The sequence below is a fragment of the Mesoplodon mirus genome, assembly GCF_964341445.2.
Source record: "Mesoplodon mirus genome assembly, chromosome: 19".
Lineage (NCBI taxonomy): Eukaryota > Metazoa > Chordata > Mammalia > Artiodactyla > Ziphiidae > Mesoplodon > Mesoplodon mirus.
Window position 1 is genome coordinate 13,806,528 of NC_138995.1, and position 26,973 is coordinate 13,833,500.

General features: G+C 56.5%; 1 protein-coding gene across 2 annotated transcripts in view; it reads right to left on the bottom strand.

The window, feature by feature from the left end:
* LOC309794484 (protein VAC14 homolog) overlaps positions 1-26,973 on the bottom strand; it is a 94,454-nt gene that overhangs the window by 16,115 nt on the left and 51,366 nt on the right. For both annotated transcript variants that reach the window (XM_082606032.1, XM_082606031.1), the window contains one exon: positions 21,662-21,794. In XM_082606032.1, the coding sequence (XP_082462158.1) occupies positions 21,662-21,794 (133 nt within the window). The remainder of the gene's footprint in view (positions 1-21,661; positions 21,795-26,973) is intronic.

Here is a 26,973-nt window from a genome sequence, read left to right on the forward strand (position 1 = left end):
TCCTGGACAGCAGGGCCGGAACATTTCCCCAGAGGGCCCACCTTCTCCCTCTAGCCTGAGTCTCCTTCCTTCATCTCCATCCCCAGCCACGTGTGTCCTGACCAGGCCAACACTGTGCATGGAGGGCCAGGCCCTCACTTCCTCTCTCCTTTGGCCGCTAGCTGGTGTCCACGTCCCCTCAGTGGTCCAAGGCCAATGGGACACAGACTTTCCTGGGAGACACCTGGAGCCTCACAGCCATAACTCTGAAGTGCAGCCTAATGTCAAGTACAGAGAACACAGGGGCCCAGAGCCATTCCCACCGGAAAGGGCCCTCCCAGCCTTGTCCCTGCCCAACAGCTGGGATCCTTTAGAAATTTAAAGAGAGAGCAGCTTCCTCGTCCTATAACATGAGAATAGGGGAGGAGGGAGTGGCCTCCCCTCCGAAGTTCAGAAAGCTCCAGAGTTTCACTGTATCCTCCCCCCACGGCTCCCTTGCTTCTCTTCCTTTCCAGCTCTCTGCTTCCCAAGTATGAAAATTGTAAATCTGTTTTATTTATTTCAATCAATCCTGGGCAGTGTGCCCCTCAGGGCAGAGGCAGCCATGGTAACCCTGCTAACTCATGCCTAAAAAATTCATCGTGTTTAATGCAGTCGATGTGTCTGATACACTTATAAGTTTTTTTTTTGGGGGGGGTAGGGGTGGGAGGAGGGGGCACGAGGACTTGTTTTTCTGGGTCTTGCTGGGAACTGGTGCAAAGGGGATGGAGGGAGGGCCGCAGCATGATGGGGAAGAGGCGGAAGAGGAAGCAAAGGGTCTTTTGTCCACTTAGCTCCCCGTCTGACTGTTCCAGAGCGGCATGGCCCGACTCTGGGGGACCACAGACACCTGAGCTGGGCTCATCCGGATACCTTCAGGGGAGGCCTCCTTTGGGCAGGAGCGGCCTGGAAAACTAAACGGTCTCGTAGAGGCAGCCGGGGCCTTAGCCCCGCTGTGTGAGACAACCCCTCTCTCCAGGCTTGGGGTTTGCTCTAGGGACCAAGGCTTCCTCCACTGCCCAGGCTGGTCCGGGGGCCCCTCCTGCCCACTCCCCAGGACAGGAGCCAGCTTCTGCGCATGCCCGGCTGACCCACTAGGCCTCATTTCCCATGTGTTCTTAGCAACCTGGTCAAGCCTGGCCCCACTATCCACTCACAGGTGCCTCTCCGGCCCCCTCCGGGCCTGTCCCACATGGAGCTTGCCCTGAGCATGGCTGGAGGCAGGTCAGATGGCAGGGGTGGGACCCCATGCTGGAGGCTCCGGGAAGACCCCTGGGGGTCATCTCTCCAGGCCTCTGAGCCTCAAACCCTGGGTAGTGAAGCCCATGCCTTCAAAGTATTTCACCTTTTGAGCCCTAAGGGCAAATGAAAACAAAGGGGTGGGCCGCCAAAGGAAATCCTGTTGTCTCCATGACATCAACTCCAGCAAGCCCTTGAGAGAGGCTGGGCTCTTGCCTCTCCTGTCACAGGGATTCCCTTCAAGCTGAATCACCATTTCCTCAGCGTTGGCCCACATAACTGACATCTGTGAGCGTTTTCTTCATATTAGGCACGTCCTGTACCTTAAATCCCTTTAACACGGGACAGGCGCCATTTTAGCCATCCTCTTTTACAGAGGATGAGGGCAAAGCCCAGAGCCTTGCCAAGGTCCCCATCTGGTCCGCCCACCTGGGCAGCCAAGCTCTTAGCTGTTACCTCGCCATACACCCAGCTCGCGGTATCCAGGGCCCAGCTTGCACAGGGGCTTGGAAGTGCTTTTTCTGGAAGACGGATGGTTTTTTGGGGGAGAAGGAGGGCACCTTGGCTACAGATATCACTAGTCCTTCTGATGGACCAGAGCCCAAGGTTCTCCAGGACTTTCCTGTGGCTCTGGGGCTGTTTATCTGCAATCCAGCTCCTCCTCCCCACCCCCACCCTGGGGCTACCTCTGGGGGTGGAAGGCACTGACCACACTTGGCCGCACCTGGTCGGGACAGTGATGATCTTCGCCTATACTTGGGCTGCTCTGCTGCGGTGGTGGCCTGTCTCCAAGGGGTGAGACAGGAGGCAGAGTCTGGGAGCCTGCGGGGGGCGAGTCACCCACGGGGATGACTCCACCAGCCAGTTCCCAGGCCTGCTGCTGCCTGAGCTACAGGGCGAGGCGGGGGTTTTAGTACAATGACTCCCGGTGCTCTGAATCCAGGCTGAGACGGCCAGGGAAACAGCATCCTGAGCCCCGCACGCCTGGGAGTGCCCTGGGTTGACCCTTAGAGAACCGGATGGAACTTTTCTCCCCTTTGAAGTCTTCTGAGCTCCTGGCCTTCCAGGAGGGATTTCCTCCCCAGGACACACTCAGCCTCCCACTGAGGTGGCCCAGCCTGGGAAGAGGCTTCGAGCTGCCTCGACGCCAGTGCGCAGCCAGCCTGGTAAACTGTTTCCTGGCCCCAGACCTGCCTGCCACCTACGTCCCTGCCAGCTTCCAGCCAGGCTCATGGAGGCCCTCAGAGATCTAGTGCTCATGGGACAGAGGAAGAAACTGAAGCCAAGCCGCACAGCCGGGGCCGTGGTGGAGTCAAGTCCCTGACCCAGAGTTCAAGTTTCATACTGCCAGACAGTCCCACACGTTGTGTCACCTGCAGAAGACGGACCTCTCCCTCCCGGGCCAGCCCCTCTTTCCACTTGAGGGCTCCAACTCCCTGTGACGAATGCCCAGGGCACAGACGCCTCTTCACCCCATGACATGTGACCATAATCAGGGTCCCTTGAGGTCGAGGGTCTGTCTTGGGACAGGTAAGGGAAAGGCACTCCTGAATCTCTGACATTTCCCCCTTCACACTAAGGGGGTGACCTTGTGAGAAATGAGGCAGGCAAGTAACAGAAGCGCCAGGAGCCCGGGGAGCCCGGCTGGGGCTGCCCCACCATCCCTGGGAAGGGCTCTGGGGATTGCCCCACCAGTCTTCCTGTTACCAAGCTGCTTTGTTCACATTTTCCTTTACTTCATCCCATTATTCCCAAACGAGTCCTTCGTTCCAGGCCAAGGGATCACTCCCTGCTGCTGCTTATACGACCACAAACGCTTACAGATGGTGAGCACCTCCTCCCTTCCACCTTAGTCAGCGTTGAGCCCAGACGCCGAGGCCTGAGCTCCCATAACTCTGACCCTCTACCCTTAAAGCCATGCAGGCGACTTGGGCCCAGAAGCCCAGTGGTCACGTGGTCACTGCACCGAAGCCAGAATGTCCCCCTCCTCAAATTCTTCACCCAAATGGGCTGTCCTCGTGGTGTGGGTCCCGCCGGGTGATCCCAGAGATCCACTTCTATCTCACATTCCGGCGGTGACTCCTCCAAGGGATTTACTGTGCCCTGAAGAGTTCCCACTAGGGGCTGCCATTTTGCTCTGGTGGCAGTCTCAGTGCCCATCTCTTGCTCCACCAGTGTACTTGCCCACCCAGAAGGTCTCACAATGACCCTCCAGAACCAGGAGAGCCCTCCACCCCAGAAAGAGCCCCTTACTGAGAGACCCCTGAACCTGGCTTACACTGGAGTTACCCAAAGACCGTTTGAGATACTCCAGGAAGTGGGCGATTTGTATTTGTAACAGGCTTCACAGTCAGGACCGAGAACCACTGTCCCCAAACTGCCACTGCTGCAAGCCCGGCGATGCCACTCTCCGTGTGGAAATGGGGAGGTTTCACCAGCAGCCGCAAAGGGCTGCAGAGCCTGGGCTGTGCCTCAGAGCCCTGGTGAAGGGCCTGTTGCTTTCCTTCTCCCAACCACACCCTCACCTCCCCAGAGCCGGGGTCCTGGTTTTCCCTGCATTTCTGCCTCGTCTCCACCTTAGGGTCCTAAGCCCTTTGTGCACAGCCCCGACTCGAGCTGTTCAAAGGGCGGAACAGATGAATTCTCCGGCCAGACTTCCGCCTGCCCAGGACTGCACCACCACCCTCTCCTCTCCCAGCCTCAGAGGCCCTGGGGGAGGAAGCTCAGCTCCAGCCCCCTCTGGCATGTGCCTCTCCCGCCTTCCTGGCTACATTTGGCTTCCACAGGAGATAACAGTCTCCGATTAAGGAGCTAGACTGATTAGTGCCTTTCTGGCCTTCAAATCTTTAGTCTGGGAGTTTTATGGAATTTTATGAACTGAGATTGTTTTCTGTAGCTCTTTACAAGTGCCCACTTAAAGGGCACTGAGATAAACGTCAGAAAACAGAACGGGAAGTGAAACACTAATACCTACTGCTGGTAACAAAGAGCAAATATCACAGCAGCCTCACTGCTGAGTCTCTTGGACAATGTGAAGAGCTCAGAGTGAAAGGGCTGGGAGGACGGAAGGGTCAACGGCAGAAGGGATGGACAAAGAGAGCGTGGAGGGGACTCCTTTAGTTCTTCGTGGCCAAACGGAAGGGGGGGTTCTCTTATTGGTACCCTCCTCCATCCTGTCAGGAGGCTGAAAAAACTCCTTTTGTGATCAGTCATTTTCAGGGAAATTTAAGACGCATGAAATAGGCTTTTCATCCGAATGTCCCTTTCCAGCCCAGGAAATCTTTATCGGATTAAACGCACGAGAATGAAAAAGGGCTCCAGATGTGACAGTGTCCTGCAGGTGCCTGAGGAGTCCCAGGTCTTGGTGACAGAACAGGCCGCCCTCTGACCCCCAACAGAGCTGTGCCAGGCAAGGGGCCTGCTGGGGAAACACCAGCGCCCCATCACCACACCACCCACTGCCCATCGAGCAGAGTCTGGATGCTGCACACAGAAAACAGGCGATGGAGTTTAATGCTGATGTGGAGGCCTTGATAAGGGAGAGTGACCCTGAGCCGTTCTGCTTTGGCCTAGAGGTTAGAGGGCAGTGTCCCAATGAGCTTGGGATCCGGACGGAGATTCGCCTGCCGAATGACGGGCGACGTGTGAGTGAGTGAAAACAGAGCAAGCTGCAGAACAATTCTGAGTCTGAAATCCTCTGCCGGAAAACCTCAACCTTAACCACAACCAAACGGAACTATACATTTATAAATGCAAAGACAAGTTTTGGAAGAAGATACACGAAACTGAAAGTAGAGGCTACGTCTGGGGGAGGACGGGGTGGGGAGGGTCGTCTACATTCTGCAGTACATTCTTCTGCATCATTTCAATTTTTATCTTACATGGATTAAAATTTCTTTTTAAACAATACAGAAATCATTTAGAAACCTACACATCTGGGGATCATCTTGGACTCCCTCAGGGAGATCTCAGAGACAGAGTAGGGGAGATCTGACAATGGAAACAAGCATCTTACAAATGAGAGGATCAACAGCCGGGGAAATGGTATTTTTAGTTACGGTGGCTCTTTGCTTCAAAGGCGTAGGTTTCATCTAAAACCAGGCAAACCTCCTACAAAGTCTGCCTGTTTGCAAGGAGTGATTAGCATAGTACTCCTTTCGCGAGAAAAGGCCTGGCTCCACTCTGAGACACGAGTGCCTACTACAGGGGAGGCTTCTCCTGAAATAGAACCCCAGCAGAACAGCAAAGTCTCATCAATGGAGATGAAGCCCCCATCTTCCACCAGAGCCAGAAAGCCGCCTCGCACAGAGGGCCTGGGGATGACGGGTGAGATGCAGCCAGGCAGGGTGAGATCTGAGAGATCACAGCTTCGCACGGGGAGGCCTCCCTTCCCTTCTGGGCTGCTACTTTAATCGCTTTTGTCTCATGCAACCACCTTCTTCCGCTTTTAAGTACAGAGGGTCTGCCTTTATAGATGCCCTTTCTGAGGGGAAGGTCAGAGCCAAGTCAAGGCTGAGGAACAGGGACGAACTGGGCAGACGGCAGGCGGCGACCATCGCTGCAGGACTCAGATGATGACACCTCAGGGAGGTGGCCGCCACCGAGGCTGCTCGTGGCCCTCGAGAGGTGGCTCGGCTGTGGGTGAGCCAGCGCTGCGGCTCCGTGCCACCCTCCGCCCTCCCCAGCCCCGAGGGCGCTCACGCCTGTCCAGGTCTATCCGCCTCTCCTCCCCCAGCCCAGGCCCCCCACTCTCCACAGCCATTATGCTTGGCCTGTGGGCACATCTTTGATGGCTGTCTTTTCTCTCCCAGAAAGCCCCTAGCTGGTTCGGGAAGACTAAACATGTATAGGGACGTTTGAACTTTTTTCCAAACACCACAAAAATGAATCGAAAGCTGTGACCTTCCAAGAGCTGTAATTACAGATACTCATCTCGGGAGCTGAGCTGGGGACAGATATCACCGGGCAGCTGCTGCTCCGTCACACCAGGCCCAGCACCCCATCCTCGGGGGAGTGTGACCTTGGGCTGTGCGGTGGGGCTGGGGGCAGGAGGTGGCGGTGCGGAGGGGGGCAGAGAACGGGGGGGGGCGGAAAGGGAGGCACAGGCCCTTCTCCACGGCCCCCTCCCCGTGGGGGCTCCACAGCACTAAGATCACAGGTCTTCCTGCGGAGGGTCAGGGGACCGGGAAATACTCACAGACGGGGTGCACAGCTGAAGATCTGAGAAACCAATTAGCACGCTACTGGGGGGGCCGCGAGAGGCAGAAGGAATTGGACTGGGGCAGCTGCTCAGGCTTCAAGGGCAGGAAGGAAGTGAGGTAACTCCAGGACCCTGCCAACTGTTAGGGCCAGGGGCTACTGGCAGAGGTGGGCAGGGGGCCCGTTCAGGAGAGGGCTCAAAGGAGGCAGGCCTCGTCTGTCAGGAAGGGGACCAGCTCACGTGGGAGGAAGGAAAAAGCTGACTGCTCTCTGGGAGCAGCTGAGGCCAGCTGGCTGAATTCACAGGCACCTGGAATTAACTGGCTGAGGAGCCAAACGCGTCAGGGCAGGGATGTCTGGAGCCTCCAGAAGGTTTTAAACTTATTCCAGATTATCTGCTCACACTGCCGGTCCCAGCATCACGGAACCTTCTAAAATGATGCAGCAGCCAGAGCCCTTGTCAGGCAAGCTTCCTGAGCCTCTCCTTAACCAGCCTTTGGTGTTGGAGGAGGCTAATGGCACAGCTGTACACAGCGAGCAAGTGTCCCCGCCACCGTGAGCCCTGGGCCCCACTTCCTTGCCATTCGCTGGAGCTCAGGGCACGGGGCTCTGGGACCAGCTGCCTCAGGTGTGGCCTCATGAGGCCCTGAAGTCCCCCTGGCTCAGTGCCATCCCAAGGACTCCAGGGTGGCCACGTGTCGGGGGTGTCTCTCAGGACTTGTGCACACCCACAGCAGGTGGAGAGAGTTTTCTGAACCTGCCCAGGCCCTTCGGTGGCTTGCTGGGAATACCTCAGGGCTGCTTGGGCCTGGTCCCAGCCACACTCCCAGCTCCCTGGGGCTGCCCAGGCCCTGGCGCCTGGGCTTCTGAGCAGACTTTTCCTACATCAGAAGCACCTTCTCCTCCCACCCTCACCCCCAGCAGTTCCTTATCTTTCATGGCTCCGGTAGATAGCATGTCTTTCCAGAAGCTTCCCCAGACCCCTCCATCAGGGCGAGGCACTCCCCGACCCCATCTGTTCCCACAGAGCGTCACTGCTACTCGAGTTTGGGACCATCCCTGGGAGGGCAGGGATGAGCTCTGCCCACTGCGGTGCCCCAGCGGGTGGGCACTGGGACAGGTCTGCTCAATGGCAAACAGCATTCCCTGGCCCTCCTGAGGCCAGCAGGCAGCAGCCCCTTCCCGGGGGTGGGGGGAGCTGGGGCTTTTTATCCATCCTCAAGGGGAGGGGCCGAGCGCTTGCTCCCGGCAGTTCCAATTCAGAGACGAGGACTCTTGCCTGGCCTGACAGCTGTGGCCTGATTTCCAGGGCTATACCCAGGCTCCTTAATTTTACCCACTTGGTATTTTTCATTCCTGAAGCACAGGGGATGGAGAGGGATTGGGGATGGGGGAGGTGTGGACAAACGGGAGGGATGAGTGCCGTGGGGTGGAGGAGTCAGGCATCCCAGGAGGGGCTGTGCAGAGAGGGAAAGGGATGCGGGTGAGGACAGCCAAACGGATTCTTTTTTTTTTTTATAAAAAGGAAAAAAAAACCCCAACAACCTAACTCCCAAATCCTACCCCCCACGCCCCGATTTTCCTCAGTAAGCATTTTCAACAAGGTCACAAAGGCACTGGCTCTATAGATTTTTGGCTCCAAACCACATCTCAGGCAGCCTTTAACAGCCAATTCTTGGCGTAGCTTCAGCTGAGCCTGAGGAGAGGGAGAACCAGGGCACCTTTATGCTCTGAGAAAACGTCGGATCCAGGTCACACCTGCTTGGTTCTGCTGAAGTGACGGGCACCCCCCGGCCCCCAGGCCCGAACCTGAGGACACCCCCGCCCCTGCAGTTCCTCCAGAGCAGGAATCACAACACTGGGGCACACATTTCTTGGTCACTTGTCGTCTGTCTGCCTGTGCCACTGGACCGCCACCTTGGTGAAGGCAGGAACCGGCTCTCGGTTGTGTGTGTGCCCAGGGCTGGCGCGGGGCCTGGCACGCCGCGGGCGCTCCAGAAACAGCCGCGGAGTGAACCAGGGGGAGTGAACCTTTGACCCCTGTCCCCCGTCTGGGTTAGCCTGAGCTCTTCCCTGCCGCCCCCCACCCCAGAGCTCCTGCTACACCTGAGTGTCCCGCCCGTGGACTGTGGTGGCTGGTCCCGCGTCGGCCTAGCCCAGGCAGGGCACAGGGCAGCACGAGGTAAATATTTATTGGTAAAATCAGAGCCTCGGTTCCCTCCTGTGTGAAAGACCTCAGCTGACCCCTAAGGTCCCTTCTGGCCACTCTGAACTGAGCCTAAACTCCAGACCGAGACTCTCCTGGTCTCTCTTCAATCATGGCCTGGGGCTACCACTCTGGGAGCACACGCGTGGGCACGAGTGGCCGTGCTGGGAGGGGCTGGGTCTGAGTCTAACCCCCAGCTCCACACACAATGACACAGCAGACAACTTCTAGTCTCTGGCAAGGTGCAGTGTTACAAATGGAAGGAAGCCCTAGAGAAGGGATCAGCTGGAGGCCTAATTCCTCAGAGGCCGCCCTGCTCCCCACCTGCCTGCGCGGTGGTCTCTGGGAAGGTCACTGGGGCACACACACAGCCCCACCCTCCCCCTGCCCTCCTTCCTGGAGAATCTGGCCGCTGGGAGAGTGGAGAGGGAGTGTCTCTCCTTCCACTGCCACCACGGTGGGCCCTCAGTGGGGCCTACTTCGCACCCCCTTTCGGGCAGCACTGAACCTGACCACAGGGTGGGCGCTGGTTGCGTCTGCCTCCCTGGTGTCCACAGCCTGGGATTCTGGTTCCAGATCCAGTTTCCCACAAACAACGTCCCCTCCTCCTGCGTGGGAGGGTGGGCACACAATCCCGTCCTGAACAGTCAGGGCACAGTGACGGGTCCAGTGAGACTCAAGCCCCGCCCCGCGGCTGAAGGCTGGACGCTAAGGGAGAGGAGTGAGCTGAGAGCTGCGGTGGCTGTCCTGTCACGGGACAGACGGCCTGCTGGGCACGGGGCTGACAGAGGAGGGAGGAGAGCCTGCTGTGGAGGCGAGCAGGTGAGACGGAGGCCTGAGGACACCAGGAGGGTGCTAGCCGCGGAGTTGCCAATCCTGGTCCCTGGCTACACAGCACCTTCATTTTTTTCAACAGAAGCCTGAGAACTGGTTTTCTGTCACAGGCGCTCAAGAGTCCTGACTGGGCAGCTCTGAACAGGGTGGGGTCTCGGTGGTGGGGGTGGGGGGCGACGGGCAGAGGAAGGGGGGACGCCTGGGGGAAAGTCTTAGTTTGCTCCATGGCTTTCTCTCTTACTCTTCCCTAGAAAACAAGAGAAAGTGACAGTCAACCCCAGAACATCTGCTTTCCAGGAGCTGAGCCTGAGGGAGCGAGCGGCAAGGGCCTGGGAAGGGGGTGAACGGGGGCCAGGCCAGCTCTGGGACCACCAACCCACCCGCCCGCGGGCTTCCTGACTCTGACATGCACAGCGAGAGGGTGGATGCTTCTCTTCACAGTGACTGTCACAGTCGCTACCGGGACACCTCCTGCACAGTTACCAGGTGCAAGACACTCCTCTGAGTACTTTTTTGTAACATCATTTAACCTCCCGAGAATCAGCAGATCACGATGGTGACCGTCCCCATTTTTCATACGAGAAAACTGTGCTCAGGAAGGCTGCCACGTGGGAGCCCCTTTCCTCTGAAGAGCTGCTGCTCCCCACTCCACTTGGGGTTCTGTCAGGGCTGCTGCTTGTGGCACCCTGCCACCGCCTCCCCTACCACAGGGGACACATGACCCCGTGGGAACCAACCAGAGCTCCCCCGGAGCACAAACAGCAGGGGCATGATGGCCATGTGATGAGGCGACCTTGTCTCCACCCCTGGAAGAGACCAAAGCAGTGAGGTTGACCTCAAACAGAGGCCAAGAAGACAGATGGCACCACAGGAAGATGCTGGGTTCCTGGGCCTTGCAGCCCTCCGCCTTGGTCTGGCTACACAGGCCAGTCAAGCCCCCTTGCTCGTACTGGTGCCTTTGACCTGGGTTCCCACCTCCTGCTGACCACCATAGTTAGATAAGCAGTTCCCAACTCCAGGCTGCAGACCTCCACTGGCCTGGCTGCACCAGAAGCCCCTGGGATTTAGCTGGGTGGGGGGATGGAGAGGGAGTGGGAATCTTGGCATAAGCAAGCTGGACTAGGTGGCCTCCAAGACCCCGTCCAGAGTAAAGATATAATACCTTTTTAGGAGGATTGTACTCAGTGTCCAGCTCACTGGGAGTGCTTACCAGAAACAGGCAGCTTTATGGTTAGTTTCATGAGCTCCTAATCCCCTGAAAAAGCAGCACAAACCATAAAACATGCTGAGAAGAAAAACTGGTCACCTGGACTACATTAAAAATAAAGAACTTCTGTTCAACAAGAGACACTTTTAAAAGGGTGATAAGGCATGCCACGGGGTAGGAGGAGATAATTATAGTACACACATTGGAGAAAGACTTGCATCCAGAATATATAAAGAACTTCCACAAATCAATAAGAAAGGCACCAAAAACCCAATGCGGAAATGACTGGAACAGGCTCATTGCAAAAGAGGATACCCAAAAGGCAAAAAGTGATGAGAAGCTCTTTAACTTTGTTAGTCTTCAGCGAAATGCAAATTAAAACTACAGGTGATACCACCACACACCTACAGGAAAGGCTAAAATCAAAGATGGATGATATCAAGTGTTGGTGAGGATGTGAGCAACGGCAACTCTCACACCATGGAGGGGAGTGGAAATGGGTGCAGCTCAGACAATATCTATCAAAGCTAAACACATGTACAGTCCCTGATCCAGCAATCCCTAGGTATTATCTGAGAGAAACGTACATGTATATTCACCAGAAGACATGTGAAGGGATGCTCATGGCAGCATTATTCGCAATAGTGCCGAACTGAAAATAACCCAAATGCCCATCACTAGCAGAATGTGTAAATGAGCCACGGCATCTTCACACAGTGGGAGACTTGACAGAAATGTGAACTACTGCTACATGGGACACACGTGAACCTCACAAACACGAGGTGGGTCAAAAGAAAGTTTACAGTTTGTAAAAGAGCACAAACTACATGATTCCACTTATATAAAGTTCAAAAAACCAGGTTAACAAAAAAAAAAACCCAAAAACCCAAAACCCAAAATCAAAACAATAACCCAGGTAAATGGATGTACAGTGTTAGAATTCAGGCCAGTGGCTACTTTGGGGAGGAGCCTAGGGGTAGTAACTGGGAAGAGACATGAAAGGGACCTTTGGGCGCTGGAAATGCTCTACTTCTTGATCTGAGGGCTCGTTACATGGATGTAGACAATTAGCGAAAGCTAACCAAACTGTAGTACACTTACGGTTTGCGTACTTGTATATACTATGTTGTTAATATAAAATTTAGATTCAAAAAAGGCGTTGTGGAAATTGAGGCATGGAGGGAGGAAAGGCTGCCATGGTGGCCTGATCAGGAGAAGGAAAAGATAGATCTGGGGCACTGAAGCAAAAATGTTAAGCTTACGTGGTTAAGAAAGAGAGAGGGTTTTGCCAAAGAGATGACAAAACGGCGCAGAAAACAAGTCAGAACTTCTGGGGACACAGGAGGCCACGAGTTTACCGATGACAAGGCTGAGGGTGAAGTGGAGACACGAGCGCCATTATTAGGCTAAAGCAGCAGCTCTCTGGGGGAGCAAAACAAGGAGGCTCAGATGGCCCTATGTTCGGGAAACTGGTCACGTGAGAGCTGGCACTGGGGCGCGTGACCGTGACCGCAGCCCGGGCAGGGGGTGCGGCCCGTGGAAACGAAGAAAGAGATGCAAAACTTCACGCTTAGGAAAGCAGCTTCTGAAAGGAAAGAGGGAGAGGCAAGGCTCGAAACAGACAGCACGGGATGCTCGACAGAGGACTAGAGAAAAATGAGAGATGACTCAGGATTGTACTTGAAATCCATCTCAGCTCAGCTCCAGAGAGAGAGAGAGGCCAATCTGGGTGATGTGAGCAACTGTGATAAACCAGAAGGAAAAACAAATGATCTGGGTATGGGGGGGAGACTTGTCCTCTTGAGCAAGAGTCAAAACAGAGATTTAGACCAAGAAAGACAGTCACTGTCCAAGTGCCAGGCAGTTCCAATGAGATTATGTAATCTAAATATAGACCAGAAATGGGCCAGGATAATGGCCGGGCAGGAGTCTGGAGGGCCCGGGGCCTAGAAGGAAGACAGGGAAGGATCCGCAGATTTACTCGGTGTTTCACTTCTGAGAGGTGACAGGCCTGGGAGAGGATGAGAGCCCTGGGAGAGGACGATGAGGAGGAGGGCACATCAGGACGGGTCCTGGTGGGGATTTTCTGTGGGTCAATGACTCTGGGCAAAAGGGAGGCGCCACAAGAGAACATAGCTTCTTCACAATGAGGCTGAGGAAAAGCAAGTCCAGACTGGAAACTGGGCAGTTTTCCCAAATGGCCTCCAGCACCCAGTCTGGAAGACAACCAAGAACCTCAGCTTTGGGATCTCCAGATGGTACACAGCACCCCCATGGAGATGTCCTAAGACGTGGGGTGAGGGAGCTGGGGGCAAATGCGCTGGTGCTACAGAGACACTGAAAGATTTTAGGATGACCGCAACAGACCCAAAGCCCATGCTCTCCTGGGAGCTGAGGCTGCATACTTGTAAAGAGAGTTCCATTACCACTTTAGATCCCAAGAGCCTCTTCGGTGGGCCCTCACAGCCCGGGTTACAAAGCACCCTTCCCCATGGGCTGTACACTACTTCACGTGGGCTTGTGCTCACCGTCTGAGGCTGAATTCAGCACCAAGGTCCCCCCAGCCCAGGGCCCCTGCAAGGTGTCACCATCACACGTGCTCGGAGACGGGAACTCTCCTTCTGTGTGGGAGGGGCAGCTGGTCTGACGGCCTTTCACAAACCGAACGTGATGGAAACCCTTCTGTGTTATTTTTCTGACGATAGGGGTGGCGGTGGGAAGTGGGTGCGCGTGTGTCTGTGATCTTTGTGGCCACCCGCTAAAAGGATACCCTTGTGGGGAGAGAGGGGGGAGGGCCACACAGGGGCCTCCCAGGGCACCCATGGTGAAAAGGTTGGGTTAAAAGGGTGAAATAAAGAGCTTCCTGAGAACCACGTTCTACGATGGACAAACAGGACACATTTCTGCAACTGCTGTTCCAGGAGTTTAAAAGCACTTTTAAGCTAAGGACGCCCATTTATCTCTCCTGGCTCGGATGCAGCCCAACTCCAAGGAGGCAGGAGGATGGAAGTGACCTCTAGGGGCCAATTCCAAACCTGCCGATATTTTAAGTTGCTACATTAGATTCCAGCAGCTACTTGCTAATTAACCGAGCTGTCTGACTTAACAAGGTCAAAGCTTTGCTAGTTTCCTGGCATCCTTAGGTAAAGTATAAACAGGTCCAGAGACAACTGCAGATTCCATAACCTCTAGAGCTTCAGAAAGAAATTCACTGTCAAGCTCTCAGCCCCTGGCAACAGGGCTGGGGAGCTGAGGCTTCTCAGGTGTATAGACTACAAAGAAAGTGCTCTTAACTGGAGGCTGGAAAGGGCCCCGCAGGTGCCACCACCCATGTGATGAATCTTTGGAGGCCTTTTAAGGCCTCCCATGCAGCAGGTGCGGGATGGCTCCTGAGCCCTCCCCCCACCATGGGTGCTCCTGGACGTGGGGGCAAACGGCTGACTCTGTGGGTCACCTGGCCTCCCCGTGCCCAGTTCACCTGTGACCCCTAGTGAGTGGATCCCTGGCCTCCTTCCAGCCCCTGCTTCCATCAGCAGCCCTCCGCCCACAAGGGATCCAGGAGGACCCTTGAAACATGGGGCCACTTCCCTCTAAAGCTCCCCAGACTTCCAGAGCATGCTGCATGGGGCTCCCTCTGGCCAGCACTTCCTCTCCTCCCCCCGTCCCCCCTTGGCTGCACCTAGTTAATCCCAGCCTGGCCTAGCAAGGCTTATTGCATGTGGTTTCCATATTCCAGAAGAAAATACATCGGTTCTTTCAGGGAGCGCCAGTGTGTATGACAGTGGGCTCTACAGGGACAGCAGGGGGACTGCCTGCAGGAGTCAGAGCAAAGCCACTGGCTGCCCCCAGCCCTCCCTGGCAGCCCTGGGTCACAGATGGTTCTATGAGGTGCTGGGATGCTGGCACTTTGCCATGCATTAGGGGACAATGGACATGGGCCGGGCTGGGCTCTCTGGGCTGCCTGCACTTTGCACCTCCCAGGGACACCTTTTCACGTTTGAGGGCAGGGCTTTCTCGCAGGCAATCTTCTCTGGCATGTCAGATGGGGCCGCCCTGCCATTCACAGGTCCTCAGCGTTGTCCCAATTTGGAGATCAGAGCCAAGAGCTGGTTGTGAAAGCAGCTTCTGCCACTCACTCCCTTGGCTGTCCTGTGTCTCAACAAAAGCACCTTGGCCCCTGGAGAAGAATGACTGGGGAAGGCTCCGGAAGATTCACACAAGGAACTGGGCAGACGGACTTAAAGCTGACAGGAAGAGAAGCTTCTTCTGAGACGGAAGTAAGACATTCCTCGAAGCAACCCTCCAGCCCTGTTCAATGTTGTCTCCTTCCCCTCAGCTGGGGACCCCAAGCAACACAGCTACAACTGATGAAAGACCCAAATCCGCCTGCATTCCGGGGAGGGGGATCAGGGCCTGTTTCCACAGACAGACTTAGGTGAGTGCGTGTTTGTCACAGCAATTTGTTTTTATTCTGAGCAAATGAACGCAATCCATTAAAGGGGCGAGAGGAAGACAGCCGAGTGGGGCCTCTCAGCAGCTCTCTCCGCAGGCTGGGGGCCAGAAGCGAAGCTGCTTTTCTAAAATGCCATTTGAACGGGGATCTGGGTCTTGCCGCTTCACTCAATTCATCTTTCATTAGCATCAGCACAATGGGCTTTTGGGGACCCAACCGATGCCCCCTGGCAGGTAAGGTGGCACGCAGAAAGAGACAGGGGAAAGGGGTGCCCCCGATGCAAATGAACTCCAGAGGCCCGGTGGATACAGAGACCGAGGGGGGCGGAGCTGGGGTCGGCAAGGATCTGTGGTGTGCGCTGCCCTAGCCACAGGGGCCGTTTGACCCCCCGCCAAGGAACGGACAAGGACAGCCAAGTGGAATTTCCCAATTAGGGCATGAAAGAGAGCTTCTTCTCTTGAGCCACTGTGCCCCCCTCCCGCCCTGCAATTCAAAACAAGTCCAGGGGCTTCCTAGCCCCGCCACCCACCTTAGCGGCCAATCCATTCCTCACTTGCCCGCCCCCCAACACAGGGCTCTCACGCAAAGCCGGGGCACTGGGGGAGGGGAGGGCAGGCTCAGCAGGGGTACATATTAGGGACTCTGGGCCTTGGCTGAACTGGAGAGGCTGCCAGGCCTGTCTGTGTCAGAGGCAAGAGGAGGACCAGAAGGAACCAGAAACCTTATCGTGGGGCTCTCGGGGTCGGGGTCTCGTGGAAGAAGCCTCGTGACGGCTCCCCCGTCTCTCACTTGGACCCCCACCTGCACCTCATCTTGGGGGCTTCCTTTCTCTGGGGAGGGTGCTCGGCCACCATGGACAGGGCTGGATGGGGATGGAGCCCTCGAGTTCACAGCACAGTCACTCGTTGAAAAGAAAGCATTCTCTGGCAAGTCCTCTTTTCAAGGCAGCAGGGAGGAAGGGGAGGGGGAAAGGCACAGCTGATTAAGCCGAAGGACGGCTGGTCAGAGGGCCGCGCTGGCTGGCAGCGTGAGCGTCCTCAGCCCCGCTGCCTTCCCAGCACAGAAGCAGGCCTTGTAAAGATCACAGCTGTTGGATTACACTGGAGTTCATATCACAGTCTATCAAAGAGGCTGCATTTTCTCCCTCCTCTCCTTTTCTACTGAGTATAGTGGAAGAGTTCGTGGGAAAACAAGCTCTGTGCTTGTTCTGTGTGCACTGGCGGCGGGGGTCGGCGGGGGGAGAGGCCAGAGGAGGGAAATGTACACGAACACCCACTTGGGGCCGAGTTGTTTTAGCGGTGCCAGGGCCAGGCCGCTGGTGGGCGCCCTGGCTGTCGGCGCAGCGTGCCTGGCGCTCAGGAGCCAGCTCTCGGCACATAAGGTTCAATTCTTTCACCCTCTCCCGGGTCTGGTTTCCCCTCCCCACAGACCACTGTGGGAGGCCAAGGCCGCATCATGAGGCGGAACAGCAAGCTCCCCTGGACCAAGCCATGCGGAGCGCTGTAACACGCAGGGTCTTATGTAACCCTCTCCGCAAAACGACAGGGCAGGCACAGTTATCTTCGTCGTACAGTCACAGCAAAACGAGCTTGGAAACAGGTCACGGAGTTAAAAACTAGAGGAACCGGGATTCGAACCCAAGGCTGTTCGACTCGAGAAGCTCCCCGCTTAATCCAGCTCCTGAGTGCCTGTGGCATCTGCCCGACTCCTGTGGAGCCTTGGGGAGGGGGCGTGGGTGTGGGCAGGGCTGGGGTGGCATCTGCCCGTGTCCCCCTCTTCCCTCGCTCAGTCCCTGCAGCCGGGAGAAGGGCCTGGGCCCGGAGTGGGTCACCGCAAGTCTGGCTGAGACGAGGTTTTGGAGTCACTGGCTTCCCCAAACTCAACGTGCCTCTGAACTGTGACATCCACCAGATAGCGAGGCCGCATGGACACAGAGAGGATGTCCAACCCACCCAGGGGCCTGGCTGGAGTTTGGGGCCCTATGGAGGGGCAGCCTGGGAAAGCCGAGTTGGGGGAAACACCCCGGAGCCTGAGGAGAGTCATGCATCTTCCTCAAGGCCAAGACCCCCCACCAGATGTTTGTCCTCAAGAACTCTGGATGCCTTTGTCCTTCTATAGACAGTAGCCGTTCCTGGACCCTGAGCTAAGCACACTACTACAGAAACAATGGCTCTTCACGTGTTTGCCAGAAGAATCTCTTTCCTTTCTCTGCTGAGTCTTGGGGGTTGAGAGGAGCAACTTATAGTTGGCTTAACACCAGAGAAGGGGGTTAAGAATCATTTACTGTGTTTCTTTTTTTTTTTTCTTTTCTAAATTTTTTCGGCCACGCCGCACGGCATGAGGGAGCTGAGTTCCCCGACCAGGGATTAAACCCATGACCCCTGCAGTGGAAGCGTGGAGTCTTAACCACTGGACTGCCAAGGAAGTCCCTGTTTCTCGCTCTCTCTCTTTTTTTTTTTTTTTTTAAGTTTTTCATTTACTGTGTTTCTTATCAGGCCTGTGGCTTCTTCTCAGGCAGCATGTATCACTATTATGCTCCTCTTTAAAGCCACCAGCAGAAAATAAGGAAATGGAACGAAAGGCAGGTGGGCAGGCTGACACTCCGAGGGCTGGGCCCCAGTGAACCTCTGCTGAAGGGCTTCAGCCCATCTGGCCACGGGAAGGAGGAAGGCACACGTCTTCAAGGCCTCCTCCACATCGGATGCTGGGCTGTGGTCACCCTGAGAACCCAGACTGGGTGGCGTGGCACACTGACTTAGCAGGTAGCCGCCCCACAGAGCTGGTGTGGCCCAGAGGAAGCTGTAGCTCGAAATGACAGGGGCTGGTGCTGCTTCAGGGGGAACGGCAGGCTGGACAAATGAAGCAAAGGGCTAGGAGGGACAACAAACGTGAGGGGCCCAGTCACAGGTTCCTTCTGTCCAGCCCACTGGGTTCTTTGCCCAGGGCTAGGAGACCTCTGTGGCCGTGCGGGGTGGGAGTGAGGCGTGCCCTGGAGGCCAGGCGCCATGCCCACTGAGGCCCCAGTGTGGTGCACGGGGAGTGTGAGCCCTGGAACAGCGAGTGACTGCCATGCTGGCTACTGAGCCCCAGAAGGATGAGGAGGGAGGACCCTCTGAGGAGCTGGGCGCCAGGTGGTCCTGGTCTGCAGGCCGTGCAGGGCTCCTCAAGGCACCTGGCTCGACACTCTCTCACAGAAGGGAGAGAGAGCCAGCTGTGAAATGAGCAGAGTGCGGCGGTCTGCGGCCCCGCTCCAACCGAGCCAGGCAGGCACGCGGCTTCCTCTCATCTCCCTCCTGCAAAATGAGGGTTCTCATCAGCCTAGGATGCCTGGGAGACACTGCAAAGCAAGCGAAGCCTCACTGTCCTAGAGGCTGTGAATGGGAACATGGCACCAGCTCCACGGAGCCTCGGCCCTAGCGGGTGGGGAGAGGACCCCCGCACACACTCACACACACCCATGCGCGCCCACGCTGCCCGCACTTCTGCCTGGTGCTGTCTGGGGATAGTGCCGACTCCCTGAGCTCCCTCTCCCCAGGCCCCTGACAGGGCACGTGAGGCTGACAGAGGATGGAAAAACCCATTACAGCCCAGTTCTCCAGAGAGGAAAGTAGCTACAAATTCCTTTTTCAAAGGCTTTTCTCTCCACTGGTTTCCTGAAAGTCTTCCAGGCGAGGAGGGCTCATCAAAAGAGCGGACGCCTCTACAATTTCGAAAGCCGCACGAAGCTAACTGTCACTCGTGTGGGAAGAGTCCGTCATTTTCCCGGTAGGGGGTCTCTGCAAGCCCCAACCGTCCAACTTGATGTGGAAAAAAAAAACCATGGAAACCTTCCTCATTTGGCAAGGGACGATAAGAATCCATTTCTGTCACTCTGTAACCGTGGTTGTCACCCGGGATGATTCTGCCCCCCAGGGGACCTCTGGCGCTGTCTGGAGACATTGTTGATTGTCCCAATTGGGTGGGTGACAGTGCTACTGGCATCCAGCGGGTGGAGGCTGGAGATGCTGCTCGACACCCTACAGCGCACAGGACAGCCGCTGCCACAGAGAATTATCCGGCCCCAAATGCCAACAATGCCGACGCTGAGAAACCCTGCTCTGTGAGAGCTCAGGAAAGCAGAGGGTGGTGACACCATCCCACCGCCACTGGGACACCTTTGGGTGGTCTAGACCATCAGAAGCCCCTTCCTCCCGATGGGCAGGGACTTGTGGTCCTGCCGTTTGTCCTTCTGACCAGGAAGGCCTGTCCTCTACCCTTCGGCCTGTTCCCCAGGGTGGCCTCGATGCCACCCTCTGCCTGGAGCTGGGGCCCTGTGGCTCCTCCACCCACCAGCGCCACACAGGCAAGCCCTGGGCCTGCCCCCATTTCCTTGCCTCCCATCCCTTCAGCTCGCCCCACGCTCAGCAGACTCCCCCACGCTTCCAGCCGGCCCTCTTCCGGCCTCCCCTCTCCTCGCTGCCTCCTGCCCTCCCCCTCTTGCCTCTGCTTCTTTCTCCCTCTTGGGCCCTTCTTCTCAGCCTCCTCTCCTGGCTTCTCCAGACCCAACCATTACACACTGGGACTCTGAAGGGCCCGGCTCTGGGCGGCCTTCCTTCGCTCTGACCACCGACCATTCTTACTCCCTAGGGATGAAATCCACAAGGTAGAATTATCTAGAATGGAACCTCGCACAGTGTTCAGTAAACATCTGTTGAATGAATGGATGGGAGAGTGAATGAATGAATGACTGCCATCAACCTCCACATTTGTATCGTGGGCCTAGATCCCTCCTTTGAGAGGCAGACACAGCAATGTCTTCAGTGTCTCTCTTTTGACATTCCCAAAGCTATTTGAAACCCCTCCCTCCCTGCTCCTCTTCCGGGGCTCCCACCTCAGGGACAGCTACCACTGTCTACCCTGCTGCTCACACCCCAGTCTTGGCCGTGCCCCCCAACTCCCTCTCTCCTCCCTCCCTCCCTCCCTCGTGCAATTCATCACCAATCAACACACTTCTTACTAATTCTTGCACCGCACTGCACTGCTTCTTCCCATCCCCCTACCAAGCTGCCACCTTGGACAACAGCCTCCCACCCGGTCTCCTACACATCCACCCATTCTCTCCCAACAGCACAGTAGTCTATAAAAACAGCAATCTGGGGCTTCCCTGGTGGCGCAGTGGATGAGAATCCGCCTGCCAATGCAGGGGACACGGGTTCGAGCCCTGGTCCAGGAAGATCCCACATGCCGCGGAGCAACTAAGCCTGTGCACCACAACTACTGAGGCTGCGCTCTAGAGCCTGCGAGCCACAACGACTGAAGCCTGCGCGCCTAGAGGCCGTGCTCTGCAGCAAGAGAGGCCACTGCAATGAGAAGCCCGCGCACCGCAACGAAGACCCAACGCAGCCAAAGATAGAAATTAATAAATAAATAAATTTATATATATATATAAAAAAAAGCAGCAATCTGGTCACACCATTCCCCTGCTCAAGCCCATTCAGCGGCTTCCCGCTGACCTCTGGGTAGGGGCCCCAGTCCTTAGTCCAGCTCACAGGGCTGAGCCCCTCCCCCTTCACCTTCTGGTTTACAGCAAAATGAACTCTCCAACCTCCTTCCTGCCTTGAAGCCTCTGTGCAGGGTGGACCGTCCACCTGGAATTCTCCTTCAACTCCCCGAGCCCCAGATGGCCCTGATCAGGAGCCCCCCAACTCCTGGGACATTAGTCTAGTCTGCTCCCTGAGCACCCTGGATGGCCCATCGCCCCAGAGATTCTGATTTCACTGGTCAGGGTGGAGCCCAGCCATCACCTTCTTTTTCAAGCCTCCTTGGTGACCTAACATGCAGTCAGGGCCAAGAACCACTGCTGTAGAGTGTCTAGGGTCACTCAGACTATTCTGTGAAACTCCTCTGCCTGGCTTTGTGGGGAGCCTGAAGAAATCTGTGTCCCCTCTAGATTTCTGTTGGCCTGAAGGTCACTCTCCTGGTCACCCTGCTCCTTGGAGCCAAGCAAGAGGCAAAGGGCCAGACCTGGCCATACTGCTGGTGGTGACGGCTCTGGAGGCCTCCAGGGACTGGGGCTGGTGCCCTGGGACTGCCCGGGGCTGGGCTCACACAGCACAAGAACCTGGCTCCGCCAGAGCCACTGCTGCCACCAGCCGTGGCCAAACGGTGTGCTGACAGCTGGGCACCCAGCGCAGCCACGTTCATGTTCTGTCTGGCTCACCTCCTTTTCTCCCTGAAGACTCCCACAAGAGTGTTCAATGAGAAGATATTTAGCCTCAAGGAAAGCTGTCTCAACAAGTGAAAAACGAATTCATTTGTTCGAAAAATGGTGACATCGACCTGACCCATGTCAGTGGCACCAGCAACCTCGTGTGAAGGGGGAACCTTCTTTGTTTCTTTTAAGAGCTCAAAGGTCAGGAAAAGGAGGAGAGAGGAGTGGAAGAGAAAATGGTTGCCTTGACCCCTTGCATGGTATGAGAATGAAAAACCGAGGCTGTGGGAGCGCAGAAGGTACGCGGAGGCTAACCTGATGATGAAGCCGCCTCTGACCTCCAGAAGCTTCCGTTCACTGCTGAACCTCTTGAGAAGGTTGATCATGAACTTGTAAAAGTAGGAGTTCATGGTCGGAGTCGAAGGAGAACACTCCAAGCCTTTGGTACCTACAGAGAAAGGGATAGAGCCGGGAGTTATTCTACGTGTCCACAGAATATAAATAATTATCAACGCCAGAAAGGTGGGGGAAGAGTCTCTGTGTAACAGGATGAGGGAACACCTTCAATCAAGGGCCACGTTGGCAGCAAAAAAGCCAGGACCAAACGAGTGTGCGCGAGCTGATACAACTCCGGTTACTGCAAAAAGCACCCACTTCCCTCTCCACCCCTCCAGCCGACCCCCCATCACTTAGTGAACACCTACGTGTGAGACCTGCTGCTAGGTGCCAGAAATTTTTGGGAAAAAAAAATTTTTTTTTTACTCATTATCCTAATAAATAAAATACACTTGGGCTTTGTTTGACTGGTTAAGAGCAAATGGCAAGTCAAAGAGAAGAAAGAGAGAAGGCAGACACACAACCTCAATGGTCCATGAAGCTGATAGATCCTGCGAGGCAGAAGCCATACTCCCTTCCCGCCGCTGCTTAAGAATAAGTCAATTATGCACACAGCCACCAGCGTGAAGACAGCACACACCGCCAGAATGTGACCGAGCGTTTCCATCTGCACCCAGTGTTTTGAAATCAGAGATTCTTCCTCATCTTCAGGCAAAGACGTTCTTTTAGAGCAGTACTTTGAAGACCCTGAGCCGGCTTTACAACCAGAAGCACACTCGGGGTCTCCCTCTTATGTGTACCAGCTGAAAATACACTGAAAGCCAGATACAGCCCTCACCCCACTGTCCCTGCAACCCCGCCCCAGCCCCAGCCCTGCACATGGTCCCCTCTGTAAGGCCTCCAGCGCGGAGGGGACGAGGGCGGGGCTGACACAATGCCTGGATGATCCCAATGTAGTGTCTGTTCGCACACCCCTTGGGATCTCCCCCCGTCCTTCCTTTCTAAGCCGTGATGACCTCAACACCACTGCTGGAAAGAGGTGTCAGTGATGCTAGGACTCCTCTTTCCATCTGCCTGAGGCATGAACAGGACATCGGATTAAAAAAAATAAAATAACAGCTTAACTTAGATATAATTCATATACCATAAAGTTCACCCTTTTAATGCGTGATTTAGTGAAAGAGGCAGCGTGGGGGGTCTCTGGGAATCAAGCTTGGCTGTGCAAGGAGTATCAGCTCCCAGAAGCATCAGCCTAAAGCACAAAACAGGAACGTGTGGAACCGTTGTCCAGAGCACAAGTGAGCCTTACAGAGGAGCCCCTACAGGCTGACTTCATCAGATGCCAGGAAGCAGCAGTAAAACCTTCTCCCAGGAATCGTCGTTTTGCTGAACTCGGTCTTCCTTACGTCCTCGCGTGGTCCTTACGGGGAAGTGATTGGGAACTGGAAAAGGTGTTTCCTGCTTTGTTTTCCTTGGCTGTGAATTGCTCCACGAGGATTCCTTACCAGGAGCCACACCTTCAAAAATACTGTCCTCTCGCCTGAACCTCTTTTACAGCTCCTGTGAACTGTGCACGGGGCGAGAAGCCAGTTCAAGGACAGGCCTCACTGAATTTCTTGTTTGCAGTGTGTTGTTCTGGGTCTCTGTCCAGAAGAGCCTGGCCCAGGCAGTCCTGAGTGACTCTGGAATGGCAAACAGTCTCTGCTCCCTGCCCAGAGGGGCTGTTTGCAGAATCAAGTGTCACATTCTCACAGATCGAGTTACCCCAGGCCCAGCTGGGGCTGATCTCCAGAGAGGTGGCTGCAGATACAGCTGCTGAGGCAGCCTGGCTGCCTCTCAGCCCCTTGTCCCCATCCCCACACTTGAGGATATGTATTCTGCCGCCCCCATGGTGGCCTGGCCAGAGGGCAGAGGCTCCCCCCACGCCCCCCCAGTGGAGGTGTGTGTGGACTGGAGCCCAGCTGCCTGCAGCCTTCTTTTGGGTGCTCGTTCATGATGACTCCTTAGGTCCTTGTCCCCATCTAGCTTCTGTATGTACACCTCTGTCCCACCCCATTTCCAGGCTTAGGTTCCAAAGGACAAAGGGACCAAAATGGGGACTGACCAAAAAGAAATCCTCCCCACCTGGGGCCACAGTCTCCAGTCTCCAGGGACTGGGTGTCTTGGGCGGGCACTGGGGAGAGGTGCTGGGTGATTCTGTCCCTACAGAGGCAGTGGGAAGCATCAAACATGGTGTTTAGAGCTTGGCTTGGGAGTCCATCAGACCTGGGTTCAGATCAGATCTCCACTCAACCGCTTACTAGCTGTGCAACTCCAGAATTGCAAGTCTCTTACCCTCTCTAAGCCTCCGTCTTCTCATCTGTAAAGTGGGGGCAATAAGAGCTCTCACTGAACGAGACAAACATGTAACGTACCTGGCCTGGGGCTTCCTACATAGTCTGATCTCGATAAACCGGGGCTGCTATCCCTGGCAAACGTGCCATAACCCAGAGCACTGCATGAGGCAAATGGTTCCCGTTCTCCGGTCTCGGACTGGATGACTGAGGGCTGGGGATAGTCTGGAATGTCAGATCTGGGACGAGTTCACAGTCCTCTGCTGGGGGGCAGGGAGGCTGTGAGGAGAGGGGATCGCCTGGGACCCCTCCCCCGCCCCCCACATTCACGGAGGGAGATCTGGCCACCCCTCAGCTGACAGACCGGCAGAAGAGAAGGCCTGGGGCTGCTCCGCACATGTCGCCGCTCTCCTTAGCCACAGCCCCCTTTGGGCCCCACAGTCCACTCTCCACGTCCAGGCCCGCATGGGGGCCCCTTGAGCTGAGGCCCTTAGGAGGTGGGGGGGGCAGAGTCACATGTGGGAGAGGCCATGGCGAGCACCTCCCATTCTCACAGTGTGGTGGTTACTGAGAGAGCTTCCGCTGCTCGGCTTAAGGACTACGACGAGCAGCAGGCCGGGTGCAACCGACGTGGGTGCCGGGCGCCTTCCTGAGGCTGAGACTAGGAGGGTGGGAGCTTCGGGGGAGCTGCCCGAGGCCGGTGGCCCTTCAGGCTCCCACCCGCCAGAACGGGCTCTGGCCAGGGCCACTGCCCTTGAGAGAAGCCTCTGCAGGAGAGGGCGGGGAGCCTTGGGAAGCTTGCGGGGGAAGGGCAACACTGGCCACGTGGGCCGGGCAAGGATGGGGCGCATCTCAGTGCTCACCACAGACAGGGTGAGGGCCTATTCGGTCCCTCCCAGCCTCAGTTTCCCACTGGCCCCACCGGCCACTTTTCTCACTCACCAGCCCTTCTGGCCCAGCTGGTTTGAGGTGGAACCTGTGAGATGTTTCCAGGCAAGGCTGCAGGCACGGGAGGAGGAGATGGGGTGGAGAGAGAACAAACCCGCTCCAGGAGGGCTACTACAGGGAATGACAGGCCTCTCTCAACTGAACTAATTTCTGCCCAACCGCAGCCTGCTCCTCCCAGTGGGGAGCTCACAGCGCCTCCACCGGCCGCCTCTGCCTCTCCCCCGTCTGCGTGCTTGACAAGCTCGGCTGGGAATCGGCCTTTCTCAGCAGCCCATAAAAGCCTACTCGGCTCAGCTCTCCCTCGGGAGGGGCCGGGGGCTAGATGCTGCCGGCCCATTAGGACAGGGCAGAGCCGGAGAGGGGCCTGGCGGCCGGAGTCAGGGCCCGCCCTCCAACGTGAGGATCTGCTGGGACGACAGGGCTGGGAGGCTTTGACTCAGGAGACACTGCTCATAGCATGGTCTTCCAGGCCTGCTGTGGCGGACAGTCGGAGAGCTGTTCTGGCCGGGGGCCCAGGAGGTGGGGAAGTCAGGAGAGGGCTGGGAGCAACCTGGACACGGGTCTCAGGAGGGAGGCGCCCTTTGAGGGGCCGAGAAGAGCGGGATTTCCATTCCCTACTCCTGCCGAGGACCAGTCCCAGTGCCGCCTGCCTGACATTTCTGGTTTAGAGGAGTGGGCTCTGGCAGGACGTTCACGTGACCACTGGCTGGCCGAGGGGCCAACAGATACTGCTGGGAGCACCCTGTATACAAAACCAGGCCGGGGGGTGGGCGGCCAGGGAGCCAGCCCTGCAGATGTTACTAAGTGAAACCTGATGTGGCGACATGAGAATCTGCAGAACGTCTTACAAACAGCCTTCCCTGGGATGTTTTGGATTGAGCTTTGCGGCTATGACGTGAAGGAGCCTCACATGTCAGGATAAAAATAGCTCTGGCCTCAATACACAACGCGAGTTACAGTTCAACAAAACCAGATGCGAAAACACCAGGCGCCCAGCCTGGGCCCAGCAGGGTCCCCGCTCCGCTCCCAGCCCTCCCAGCTACCTCCCCCGAGGGTTGGGGCCATGTGCCTGGCCAGCCCCTCCAGAGGGCATCTGGCTCCGCTGCCCTGAGAGGAGGGGGAAGGGCCGGGGACCCAGCGCAGATGCAGGTCCTGTGGCTGACTGGCAGGGCACTCTTGAGGGTGTAACACCTTCTCTGGGCCGGTTGCTATCTGTGAACTCGCGGGGGTTAGGAGCGTAACGCCGTGCCTGGCACAGGAAGTGCTCCGAGGAGCGGGCTGCGTGACTGAGAGGCTGGTATGGAACCGAGGGGGACGAGCAGGGAAGGCAGAGCCTACACACAGAACAGGGGCTGGGAGACAGGGAGGCCTCGGCCGCTCGGGAAGCAGGGTCTCAGGGGGTGTGGAGTCCACTGAGTCAGAGGGCCCAAACCCTATGGCTGTGTGGACAACAGGGTGGTTGAGATGTTGCAGCAACGGCACCCTCGGGCCCCAATCCAAAAGGCAGAAACTTTCTTTTCTGTGGAAAAGCCAGGGAGTCCTCTTGCCCTGGGCAGTCACCCAAATCTAGGAGGCTTTCCAGTTGCCTGGTTCGGAGCAAGAGATAAGCTGATGGGCCAGGGCAGGGCCTGGGAGGACCTTCCAGCTGATGTGGCGGTGGAGAGGGGCCGCGCTGCTCCTGCTGGGAGAGCAGGGGCTGGGGCCAAGGGGGCGCTGGAGAGACCAGGAAGGGGCCTGGGTTGGAGGGGGGCCAGGTTCTCCATCTGGGGACAAGTGAAGGCCTGGGCAGATGTGCTAGGGGAGCCTCAGACCCGACAATGGGGACTGGGTGATTGGTCCTGGTACCCGCTCCTTCTGTCAATTTAAGAAACTCTGAAAGAGAGGTGCTGACCCTTACTGGGCGCCTGACGCTGGCGGGTCAGAGGTGAGTACAGCAGGCCCGGGCGGTATGAGCTGGTGCTTCTCAAACTGAGGAGCACACAAGTCACCCAGCAATCCTGATAAAATGCG